Source organism: Anomaloglossus baeobatrachus, chromosome 5 (genome assembly GCF_048569485.1).
Source record: "Anomaloglossus baeobatrachus isolate aAnoBae1 chromosome 5, aAnoBae1.hap1, whole genome shotgun sequence".
In the NCBI taxonomy this organism is placed as follows: domain Eukaryota; kingdom Metazoa; phylum Chordata; class Amphibia; order Anura; family Aromobatidae; genus Anomaloglossus; species Anomaloglossus baeobatrachus.
In genome coordinates, this window is record NC_134357.1 from 347750196 (window position 1) to 347763676 (window position 13481).

At 41.1% G+C, this 13481-nt stretch overlaps 1 protein-coding gene across 2 annotated transcripts in view; it reads left to right on the forward strand.

The window, feature by feature from the left end:
* The first annotated feature begins 2286 nt into the window (after nt 1-2286).
* MYH7B (myosin heavy chain 7B) overlaps nt 2287-13481 on the forward strand; it is a 54477-nt gene continuing 43282 nt past the window's right edge. For both annotated transcript variants that reach the window (XM_075349883.1, XM_075349884.1), the window contains exons 1-6: nt 2287-2309; nt 6612-6769; nt 7236-7339; nt 8085-8228; nt 10759-10915; nt 11452-11479. In XM_075349883.1, the coding sequence (XP_075205998.1) occupies nt 6673-6769; nt 7236-7339; nt 8085-8228; nt 10759-10915; nt 11452-11479 (530 nt within the window). In that variant the 5' untranslated portion in view covers nt 2287-2309; nt 6612-6672. The remainder of the gene's footprint in view (nt 2310-6611; nt 6770-7235; nt 7340-8084; nt 8229-10758; nt 10916-11451; nt 11480-13481) is intronic.

Here is a 13481-nt window from a genome sequence, read left to right on the forward strand (position 1 = left end):
CCCTCCAGGTTTGATGTCCACACCAGGGGGGCGGAGGCAGGTGGTTGGCTCCGCCCACCGAGGAGTTCACAGGCCTGGAGGCGGGAAAACAAACACACAAGTTGTAGTGCAGAGTAGAGAGAAGTCAAGTTCAAGGGCAGACTTGTGTCCAGGCCTGCCAACAGACAACTCTGGTGGCTGGATCGGAGCCCAGTCACCTTTGGCAAGGAGGCAGATGGTGGTGGCCGCCTGCAGGAGCTGGGATTACAGCCGGTGGAACCGTAGGGACCAGGGTCGGGAGGTGGCCCGCCGGTACTGAACTGGGGAACTGATTGGAGGCCAGAGCAGCAGGAGGGGTACTCAGACCCAATACAAAGCCCTGAACCGACAGGGCCGAGTCAAATCAACTGATTGAGGACTGGACTTAAGGACCTATCCCACACAAGACCTGTTAGAAGACAACAGCCCAACCATACAGGATAAAGCCACCGCCACGGCATAGAGACCCAAAGGGCCAGCGTCTGCGGGCAAACGGGCTCCTACGGCATATACAAGTCGGGGAGCGGACTACCATTGCTTAGGCATAGGAGTCAAAACATTCTTACAAAGAGGTGCAGGAGAAATTCAAAAACCACCAACCTATTCTGGAAGAAGCTGCAGCCGGCTGCGGGTCCCGTTCATCACCCCGATTGGTTTACCAGAGACTCCAGTGTATTGTGTCATAGTGAGTACACCAGCGCCTTCGGGCCGCGCACCGCGCCGCACCCCACCAGCATACTCCCGCAACCGCTCCCACGCCTCCGCACCTCCCCCGGGCCCCTGTGACTATCACTCCCCTACCCACGCAGAGGTCAACACCAAGCTGCGCAACACTGTCCCCGAGAGGCCTAGTTAACGGCAGCGGTGGTGTCCATCTATTCACCACAACCCATGGGTGGCGTCATGAACTTACATCCCAATCAAAACCACCGCGGCCCCGTCAAGTCCCTGCTTGTAGCGCCAACCCCCTTGCAGAGCGACGTGACCCCCGGGTCCGTGAGGAGCTCAAGCCACCACCCACCGTAGAAGCACGGATCCGAGCGGCTTGGCGGTCGCAGCCGAGCCCGCGGGGCGGTACATTAGCGAGCAGGACTCGGAAGCAACAGTTGAGGCAGAGATAGCAGCACCAGAGACAGGTAAGTATAAAAATTCTTTATTTTTATGTGACCTGTGTTTTTTCTGGTACGAGTCACACTGATGTCACACGGATTACATCAGTGTGTAGTCCGTGTGACACCTGTGCTGTCGGCAGAAGACTGACACGTTGCCATGTGGCACATCCACACACGTGTGCTCCACACGGACACACGGTCCATGTGAAAACATGGTTGTGTGACCAAATCAATTGGTTTAATGGCTCTAGGTGAGTCTGTGTCTCCGGTATGTATGAAAACAGACTTCACATATACCGGAGACACGAATGTGAGAAGGAGACCTAATGTCTGATTATTGTCTGTATATCCCCCCTTTGAATTGTAAAGTGCTATGGAATATATCGGTGCTATAGAAATAAAAATTATTACAATTTTACATGAGGTAAGGCCAATAATTTGAATGATGTATACACCTTGACTAACTGAAAAAACAGAAAGATCAGCACATTTCTTGGAGTTGTTCTAGACATCTCACTAAGCGACTGATGGAATGTAACTGTGTTTTATGAGGTAACTGGAGTCATATAACATGTAAAATGCATATACAAGAAAGATAGAACTTATAGTACTGTTAACCATCGTCACTGTTTTCATCAATAAAATCAGGGGTGAACATATCATTGGTGCAACCTGTGTAACCGCAAAGAGGCCCAAGAAGTAAGGAAGCCCAATATCACCTCCAAAACAGGAGCTATTGTGTGTTATGATGAACTAGTGGCCTGCAAAGGGCCCGTATATTGTTTTTGCACAAGTGCCCTTTTCTGTATTTGTTCACAAGTGAATAAAATGTACCTTAGAAACACACAGGGACAATATCTAGGATCCCCAAATTGCACATAAATGAGTAGAGTATGAATGTATATTGAATACTGAGCCATGAAGCCTTCACTCAATGCAGTAGCTGCTGTAAAGTTTCCCCCCCCACTGACAATTTGTGAGGTAAAAATAACCTCCCTAAGCAGTGATAAGGTTGGGAGTTTGCCTTTTGTGTCCGTCTGAGCCGAAGGGCCAATGGAGCTGTATGTATCTGACACATGGGAATTTCTCACATATCTGCCCTCTACTGTGACCTTCAGCCACACAATAAAAAGAGGCTTCAGTGTATCTATCCCCCAGCCTCTCGGTCCTGTAGCCAAGGTTGGTAGCAATGTGCTTGTCTGTGTGATCTATACTAACTCCAAAGTCTTTCTAGTCTCGTGATCGGCCTTCAGTCCACTCACCTCCACTAACCAGTCCTGGCCTGCTTGCCATTACATTGTAGGTAAGGAACGGGCTAATGTCCCTCTCACATGGCGTTTTACATTGTTTGTATTATTTTACTAGTTTTATATTCCTGCTATAGGGTTAATGCATTTCTTCATACACTGTATACAAATGCCTCAATTATAGAACTATGGATTTTATTCTACTTTTGAAATGTGTTTTCGTTTTTTACACTTTTGAGATTTATTTTCCAATTTTAGAGTCTTAATTGCAATGTAATACTTTTAATTGTTTCTCTGCCATATCTAACATTAATTACAATATTACTAAATACAACACTTTGCTATATTTGATATGTTTCTTGATGGAACTGAGTCATGTACTGACTTATACAGTATGTATCGTAAATTGGGAAACATTAATAAGTATCTGACATAGGTATGTTGGAATCCATTTTACAATACATCCATAAAATCTCTAATGGCTCCATTATTTACAGGCGACACGACGGTTGTGTGAACAGGTTCTAATTGTTACACACATTCAGTTTGTGCTATTTCTTAGCACAGTTATCGCCAAACTTTGTCATTCCCCTTGTTTGATGTATTTTTATTATTTAAAAGACTTCTACGACACATTGATGACACTTCATTTAATCAGATTGTAATTTTTGTTTTAGTTGCATAGATTTTTTTCGTATGGTACATACTGTTTTATGTCCTGCCTCTTATATAGTGTTTACCTCCAATTTATAAAGTATATTTTATTCATCTAGTTATATTTTTTTTACTACTTTCCTTCATTATTTTAGATTTAAAAATATAGTTTCTTTTTTAATTGTAATTATTGAAATTTTTGGGACGATTACTACAAGAAGATCCAGCGTACCTTGCAGTGCCCCATGTCTAAATGTCATATACTATATATACAATATACTAAATATAATCGTAGGGGCGGATTTCCGTTCTACCCTACATAAACAGCCACATTAGTAAATCAACAACAATGATGAGGCAAAACTTGTAAAAATCTTCTATAAGGTTTGATGTTGTTGTTTCTTTCTCAAATTATTACCAAATTTCTATAAAAACATTTTTTGTATTTTTCAGAATATTACTACTTGCAGACAATTCTATATCATCCTTTATATTCTGCCAGTTATACCTTGACGAATATACAGTTTTGAGCTTTGTGCACATGGCAGAGATGTTAGAAGCAGGTTGTAGACCATGGATTGCCGGTACTCCATTTGGTGCCACAATTTTGTGCTTTATGTAGCACCATCTTATTGGGTGTTTTTTTCTACAAGCAATATTTTTAGGAGAGAACACCTTGCTACAATTCTTAGTTTCTCTTTTGTGTGCCTGCTTATCAGTTCAGAGAAATTCGTAGTTGCGGAAGGGCCTAATAGAGGAAGATGGACGCCATACTACTGTTTGAAAGTTGTGTAGAAGTTTAATGTGGTCTTGTTCGTGATCGCTTTCATTGTAATATCATACCAAATGATCAGAAAAATTATTAAAGCCCACACAAAGAATATTTTTCCTTGAGGCACCCAGAAATATGTTTTCTTCTTTTTGGATTTTAGAAACTTTTTGGTTGTTTTCTCTTTTTTTTCTCTTGTTGGTAATGTTGGGCAGCAAATAAAACGTTTGTCCAATACTACCCCAACTAAAGTCATTATACAACTTTTCCAGAAGCAGAAATTTACCTAGTTTTGCATTTATAATAAAGTTGCATGGAAGTACTTAGGAATAATGTATGACTCAGTAAATTAGGTTGGAACTAAAAACTCCAGTTTACGATAACTGACTGAAAATGATTTGGCTGTGCTGTACCATAATGTACATAATTAGGATGGGGGGTTCCTCGGCACCTGTTGTGTAAAGGCACAGGGCACATGGTACATTTTTTACTCTCAGAGATCAAGGTCAGGGCACATGCTGTAGTGGACATAAACAATGAGTTTAACCTTAGGCCACTTCTTGGTTTGCCTGGTGAGAATAGGATTATGTTACACAGCTAGGACCATGTCAAGAGGCTGAGGTCATGGATGTGCTTCAAGTGGCTTACTGTTTAAAAAAATGTTTTTGTTGTGCTGGATTACCGTGACACAATGTTGCCTTTAACCTCTGTGCCAACAGCTGCTGACTTTTAGATGTTTCATGAGGGATCTCTAGTATGGTTACCCAGTATTGCGCAGCCTGTTTGATGGCCGTAGATATTAGTTGACTACTAGCCAGAAGTTTTTTAGATGGACATTATCCCCCTTTATTTTCCCTTGGGTGAGAATGATTAGCGTAAAGCTTGTAGATTACTTACTTAGTGGAGGAAAAAGCAACTTCTGGACATCGCTGCCACTGCTTAGGCAGATGGAGATGAAACAATTAAAAGTCATTATTTTACAAGAAGGATATGGACACTACTAATGAGTGATTTCAGACATTAGCCATTCAATCTTCATAGTTAGGGCCTGTATAAATAGCTCAATGACTTTTAATGCTAAACGCTTTGGATTCAACAAGTCTGTATCTGAAATATGTTGCTTGGCAGTGTTGGTCTGATTACCTGCTGGCAAGAAGAAGAGGCTACTAAATTTTGTACTATTTGGTGCAAAACATTTTTCTGTTCTCACTTGCAACATTCACATTAGTCAAAAGCTGCCTTTAGAAACAAGGTCAGCAGAAAAAATGGGTGTTTGGGCTTCTATGACTACAGCACACTGTCCTGAGAACGCCACGAGCAGTGTCAAGTGACAACCAGAGTAGTGAAAAACATAACATGATTGGATTTGGTATTCTGGACAATCTGATAGACTGGTGGACAAATTTGTGCTTTGCAAAATGTATATTTCCAAGTGGAAAGTAATTTTTTTGTTTTAGTTTAAGATTTTTTTTATGGTTTGGCCACTTAAGGTACCATCACACTAAGCGACGCTCCAGCGATTGCACCAGCAACCTGACCTGGCAGGGATCGCTGGAGCGTCGCTACATGGGTTGCTGGTGAGCTGTCAAATAGGCAGATCTCACCAGCAACCAGTGACCAGCCCCCAGCCAGCAGCGACGCGTGAAGCGATGCTGCGCTTGGTAACTAAGTTAAATATCGGGTAACCAACCCGATATTTACCTTGATTACCAGCGCACACTGCTTAGCGCTGGCTCCCTGCACTCCTAGCCAGAGTACACATTGGGTTAATTACCCGATGTGTAGTCTGGCTATGTGTGCAGGGAGCAGGGAGCCGGCACACGCCGCGTGAGAGCGATGGACGCTGGTAACGAAGGTAAATATCGGGTAACCAAGGAAAGGGCTTCTTGGTTACCCGATATTTACATTGGTTACCAGCGTCCGCAGAAGCCGGCTCCTACTGCATGCACATTCAGTTGTTGCTCTCTTGCTGTCATACACAGCGATGTGCGCTTCACAGCGGGAGAGCAACAACTAAAAAATGGCCCAGAACATTCAGCAACAACCAGCGACCTCACAGCAGGGGCGCTGTTGTTGCTGGATGTCACACACAGCAACATCGCTAGCAACATCGCTGCTCCGTCACAAAAGTCGTGCCTCAGCAGCGATGTTGCTAGAGATGTTGCTTAGTGAGACGTGGCCTTTAGGCCTTATACTTTAGCATACAATGAGATTCTAAAAATAGCAAGCTTCCAACTCTGTGTGAAAAAAACTGAAGGCAGAAAGTTCCCCATAGGTATAATAAAACAAAGTTCAGACACTTGGTTTTGTTCTCATATGGAACGCCTTGATTGGTCTTGCACTGCTGTGAACCACATAACGCACCACTTGAGTGAATTGAAATCTTCTAAGCCTGATTTTCTTATTCAACACAAATGTCTGACCTCACCAATGCTCTTGTGACTAAATGGTTATAAAATGACAGAGCCATCTTCCAAAAAGGCAATGGAGAACTGAAACGTCGTCATCACATAAGTTCCATAGAGACCGTCAATTGACCATAACTGATTGTCTACCACTGCTTTCCTTTGAATGTACCAAAGTCTATTAATCAAAATGGTGATGTGTTATGCATGTGTGTTGAGGCCAAAGTTCATGAAAGTTTGCCTTCTTGTTATATTTGTGCTGATAAAGAAAACAGTTTTTAATTTGTTGCTATTCAATTTTTTAAAAGTGGACTAGGCGTGAGGATAGAGAAAGATTTACACTGAGATTCTTGACTATGGAGATTTTCCTCTGGTAGGACTTATTAATATATTCTTCTTTTTCTAGGGGTGAGGAGCATCCCTGATATTCCTGTTTCTGCTGCATTCCGCCTCAGTCTTCGTTCATCATGTCGCTCTTGGATATGTCTGAGTTTGGGGAGGCCGCGGACTATTTGCGGAAAAGTGATGATGAACTAATGAAGCTACACACTATCCCATTTGATGGTAAATGCATTTGGATATATTCTAAGTAAACTAATTTGGTAATATCTTCTTTTGTGCCTATGCCCAATCTAGTAGTCTACAAAATAAAAGGTGTTATCCAAGTTTTGAATGTCTATGATCGTTAAGGGTCAAAAACTAGGCATGTCAAGCTTTATCTGAAGGAGCCTTGGCATATATTGCCCCATATTGCACAACATCATACTTTTATGGGGTCTGGGCTGAGTATTCCAGCCATGTCCCACTCAAGACAATTATTAGCAATTGATAATTACAAACAATTTTCTGGACAGTACTGTTTCCTATTACAAATAAATATATTTGCGTTATTGTACATACCCACAAAAAAAATAAAAAGCATTTTATGCCTATAGTTTATAAGTATAGAATACATCATACAGATAACATCAATGTTATCTTTGTAATTCCTAACTAACAGGACTCTATACATTTCTTTTGTATGCTATAGGTAAGAAGAAGGCATGGATTCCAGATGAAAAGGAGGCCTACATTGAAGTTGAAATCAAGGAATCCACTGGTGGCAAAGTCACAGTGGAAACAAAAGACAAACGGGTGTGTTTATCTAATTTGTTATATTAATCATCTATGCTTTGTCACATCTCATTTGATCCATCAAGGGTTTAGTTCTGGAGCCTCTCCTGACATATACCTCCAGCAGAAGGCTTTCACGTATCCCACTAGTGGGATGTATTAAGTATTTGAGGGCATATGGGCACACCAGGTATATCTCCACCATATATCATCAACCCATATAAAGCATTTCCTTTTTTATTTCACTTTGCCTGACAAGTGCCTAACTTTAAATGTGTGGAAATTTTAAGAGATTATCCAGTACATGAAGATTAGGATAGGTCATCAATATCTAATCAGCCGGGGTCTGACACCTGGCACCCATGACAATTTGTTGTTTTCCGTGCCAGTAGCGGTATCAGGCTGCCACAAATGCTCAGTTATGGAGCTGCCCCATACTCTGATAGCAACTGCGGTCAGGTACTGCACATACGCCTCCTATTGATTTGAATGGGAGGCAGATGTGTAGTACCCGGTCGCGGCTGCTATCAGTTGATGGGGCAACTGCAAAACAGCATTTCCAGCCACCGTTGGCCCCCGAGAATAGCTGATCTATGTCTATTTGTAAAGTTTGCTAATCCATAAGTATATATTTAGTAATGGTGCCTATGTGTGAAAAATAAAAGAACACGAGTATTAACCTGAGAATAATAATTTAACAGTGTCAAGAAGTCCCATTGCAATTACTACTTAATTGTAAATCTCTTTTTTGCTTTTCTCCTTTCAGTCTTTAGTTGTGAAGGAAGATGATATTCAGCAGATGAACCCTCCAAAATTTGACATGATTGAAGACATGGCTATGTTAACTCACCTCAATGAGGCCTCAGTCCTTTCCAATCTGAGACGTCGTTACGCCAACTGGATGATCTATGTAAGGAGGCTTTAACTTTTTCAAACACAAACCTTCTTACTAGTATATTCCATTTGCAAACAATAAAGATATTCAGTGCAGGCAGTGAATGATCCAAAACTGCTCATGTACTACAGATTTTAGTTGGCTAAAAAGGTAGATTGAGATACTTTTTTTTACATCCATCAATGCTCTTTTGTGACATGAATGAGCGTGACCAATTCCTAAGCAGATACTTGTCAAACAAATTGATCTGCTGTGCTGGATTATTCAGTCATTGTCATGGGCTATACTTAAAAATGTGCTTGTGTGGATGAGAGATCTGCATCCCATAAGTGTAAAGGGTGCTTTACACGCTGCGACATCCCTAACGATATATGGTCGGGGTCACATCATTAGTGACGCACATCCGGCGTCGTTAGCGACATCGCAGCGTGTGACACCAAGGAGCGATGATCAACGAGCGCAAAAACGTGAAAAATCGTTGCTCATTGACACGTCGCTTCTTTCCTTAATATCGTTGCTGCTGCAGGTACGATGTTCGTCGTTCCTGCGGCAGCACACATCACTACATGTGACACAGCAGGAATGAAGAAGATCTCCTACCTGCGTCCACCGGCAGTGAGGAAGGAAGGAGGTGGCCGGGATCTTCCGCCCGCTCATCTCCGCCCCTTCTATTGGACGGCTGCCGTGTGACGTTGCTGTGACGCCGCACAAACCGCCCCCCCTTAGAAAGGAGGCGGATCGCTGGCCAGAGCGACGATGCAGGGAAGGTAAGTCCATGTGACGGGTGTAAGCGATGTTTTGTGCCACGGGCAGTGATTTGTCCGTGTCGCACAACCGACGGGAGCGGGTATGCTCGCTAGCGATATCGGTACCGATATCGCAGCGTGTAAAGTAGCCTTAAGGCCAGACTAGAATGCAGATCATGGTGGAGATTAATGCATTATTTCTTAATTTAATGTATAACATTGCCATCTAATACAATAGACCGATCTTGAATGACAAGTTGGCTAGCTATTTATGGGTACAAACTAGTCAATAATTTCCTATATTTTTATTTTTGCTAGATTTTTTAAAAATGTTCCTTTTACTTTCACTTTACATATTGCAAAACACATTAGAAGTAATTAAATCACACTGGAAGACAGAACAAAAGAGGCTTGTAGTAAAACATATTTTTGACAGTGTATAACAAAATAATAATAACAGTGGTTATATATCATAAAAATCTCAATTCCTGGTAACAAGGAAAAGTCATTTTTTAATTTACCATAATGGACTTCCAGAATCTTTATTTGGCAATGTATAACAAAGTGATTAGCCGTTGCTCAGTGGTTAGCACTGCAGTCTTGCAGTGCTGAGGTCATGGGTAGAGATGAGTGGACCTGTTGAAGTTCGTTTCGGCGGGTTCAGCTGGACTTTAGATAACGTTCGGTTCTGGACCCGGACTTGACCTGAACCTCATTGGGGTTCAAGTTACTGATTGGACAGTTTGGGTCTCAAGTCACTGATAGGGCGGTTTGGGTCTCAAGTCACTGATTGGGCAGTTTGGGTCTCTAGTCAATGATTGGGCAGTTTGGGTCTCTGTCCACATACAGCTAGCCATAAACAGAGCATTTTTGGGAGAAGTCGGGCAGGGTTTGTTCTTTCTGTGTTTGTTTTTTTCTTGAGTACACTACACTCGATAAAGCTGATTTTACCCCCAGTGAGAGCCATTCAAACACTGCAAGCGGTTCGCACTGGGCCGAGCACCGACCGTACCCAAGCACCGACCGTACCCAAGCACAGCCATGCTCGCTCAAGTGTAGCATATGTAAAGCACCCAAGCTTGGATATAGATTTTTTTTTTTATGTAAAGTCTGTGTTTGGTATGAACACCGAACTTTACTGTTCAGGCTCACTCATCTCTAGTCCTGGTTTTAAATCCAACCAAGGACAAAATCTGCAAGTAGCTTATATGGTCTCCCAGTGTTTGTGTGGGTTTCCTCCAGGTACTCCGGTTTCCTCCCACAGTATAAAAGACATATTTGATAGGGAATTTAGATAGTGAGCCCCAATGGGAACAGTGATAATGTCGCCTGTAAAGCGCTGTGGAATTAATAGCGTTATATAAGTGAGTAAAACAAATCAGTCAGAAAATTTGTTTACAGGTAAATAAGTCATGCTTGGATCTTGAACGTTACTATTTAAATGAACCACATCAATAAGAAAAAGGAAAAATTAAAAGGAACATGGTAATGGACAGAGGAGGTTTAAGAATAAAATATCTTTATTTTTAAATATTAAATTTGTCACATGAAAAATTAGCTTGAAAAAAAAATCTGCTACATTAAATGAATATTCCAAGTTAGTTCCTACCAACAGAGTGTAAAAAGATTGCTTGCTTCAACCTGTTTTCTGACAGATGATACCCTAACATGGTAGATATTTCATTTAATTAACCATGGAAAGAACTATTGAGGTTCTTGGAAGTGATCTATGGCACTTTGTAGTTTATGAGCACAGCTGTTGCATAGTTCAAGTTTTTTTTTTTTCCTTCTCTTTTCAGACCTACTCCGGGCTCTTCTGTGTAACTGTGAATCCTTACAAATGGCTTCCTGTCTACACATCTACGGTTGTGGCCGCTTATAGAGGCAAGAGGCGAACAGAGGCTCCGCCACATATTTACTCCATTGCTGATAATGCATACCACGACATGGTGCGGGGTGAGTATCCCGTAAATCATTTTTAACCTCTGGACATCTATAGGAACTATTTACACATCAAAGATTAAAAAGGGATGGCAGAGGGGTGATATTGATCATTTTTATCGTCTCTTACCTTTAGGACACATGACCTTGATTTTGCTTAGTGGGGGCAGCCATTTTTAGAATCAAGGATATTAGTTCTTTGAAGGAAGCTTCACCTTTGAGCTGATTTAATACTAAATTTATATAATCTGCATTCATTTGAAATATTTGTCTTACCCAAATCACTTTGCCAGCTGAAGCAATTTGGGTAATAGTATTGAGTAGTAATAGTGTACTACATTACCAGAAAAAAAACAAAAAAAAAAAAAAAGAATATCAAGGGTATTGTACTACAATTACTATACAAAAGATTCTTTAAAGGATCATATAAATAAACCAAATCATGATACATGGAAAGTAATACAAATAGTGGTAAAGAAATCTCTACTACAACTATGTAAGAAGTCATGGATCACAGTAGTTTATCTTCTCTTATTTACTTTTCTTTTTAGATCGTGAGAACCAATCTATGCTAATCACGTAAGTACCCTACATAAGATATTATACATATTATGCAGATGTGCATTTCATGAATATCAGCCACTAAGCATTTTGCATTCTTTGTATAAGCATGAAAATTTTCAATGAGGTTTTATATTCATGTGTGCTTGGGATTTGTTATAGATTAGTTTTAATAAAATTAAATTATAAATTGGAAAATCCCTCATCATACATCTAATTTATGCTGATTTTGGCCCGTCAATGCACCATTAATGAGCATGGATCTACTATATGACAAGTTGTTCTCTGCTCACTTATAGTCAGTTTACACAGGTTGATGAACAATTATGGAGACAGACCAATTGCTAATTAGTGATGGGCGAATAGTAATAATACGTGTTTGGATTATTCGTAACGAATCCCAAAGTACTATTGCGGTATGCGTCACGAATAACGAACCTAATGCAAGACAATGAGGAGCCTGAGCATGTTTCTTGCTTTGACGAATACTAGAATAGTACTTGGTATTCGGTAAGCATTATCCGAATATGAATAGTGACTATTTGCCCATCACTATTGCTACTACGATCTTTCTGTCTCCATAGAGTATCACGTGATCACATCTCCTTTTTACATGGGGTGATATGCTGCCAAAAGCAATGATTTTCTTGCTGGCATAAATGAGCCAACTACCTACAGAATAAGGATTTTACTTGGGCATCTCTTCATGGGCTGATAATTGGGAATGCGTGTTCCTACAAACGTTCATTCACTGATTACCAGCTCATCTAAACGCACTTTTACTCACTATTTTGGCCTCTTGCTTCACAAGGTACAGCATTCTGGCCTGCCTGTCAGATGCCAATCACTATCTCAAATTACAGATTCACACGTGACTGGGGCACATTATTATTGTATTCCATTCAAGCAGTTTAGGATTAGACTAGATGTGCCAAATTATCACAGCACTTTACAATTTCTGGCCCATTTTTGACCCCTTTGATGGTTGGCTTATTTTAAACCAGGTTTCCAATATTTTTTAACATAATGTGGATCATGTAGGTCATGCTCCACCTTACTTAAGCTTTGTTTGAGAAGATGCAAAAAGTGTCTAGAAAACATATTAACTCTGGTTCAATCATAGTAGACAGTTTGGGGCAAATTGATCCAGGAATGTGTTTGAACACGTGGCATCACAACTCATTATTTTGTAGCTCTAGGAATAGACAGATTTCTTAGAAGCAACAGAAGAATATGATCCTGACCACCAGATATTACCTTGTCAGGAGAAGTCCATTAAGGTGCTCCGTAGAATACTGGCAAGGGGTGCACGCTAGTACTTAGGCAAACATCCGATAAATTGTCCATGCATAGAAGAGTGAAGCGGCACTCACCATTGCCATAGCGTAAAATTCTGCTTTATTAGAAAAGGTGTAATAAAATCACACCGGGAAGAGGCCGAGTGCAGGCAGTCCAGGAGATGACAGCCATTTTGCGCTGAATGCGCTTCTACGCAGACCCGTAGAAGCGCATTCAGCGTGAAACAGCCATTGTCCCCTGGAGTGCCTGCACCCGGCCTCTTCCCTGCATGATTTTAGTACACCTTTTCTAATAAAGCATAATTTTATGCTAAGCCAATGGTGAGTGCCTCTTCCTTCTTCTACGCTTGGACAATAGACACATTTCTTACTTTTCCCTCTTTCATCCAGTGATCATCATGTACAACCTCCAGCTGCCTCTCAAACATCCAGAGTTGACGGCATTGTAAAATGAAAAAATGTATCATACGATATTATTTATGACAACCAAGTTTACAATAGCATTAAGACAATAGAGGACCATATATTGCTGACATAGAAAAGCTAAATTAGGAATGGTAAGACACATCACATCCCTGATCTGCGCCATTGCCTAATTAGGTAAGCCAGAGATCTGGCATTAAAACGTCTGGCTCTTCTCCTTCAGCAGCAATCCTGCTATCATTGTCCATAGCCTTTGTTATCTGGGACTATAATGCCAGGAGGTCTATTCATAGCAATGA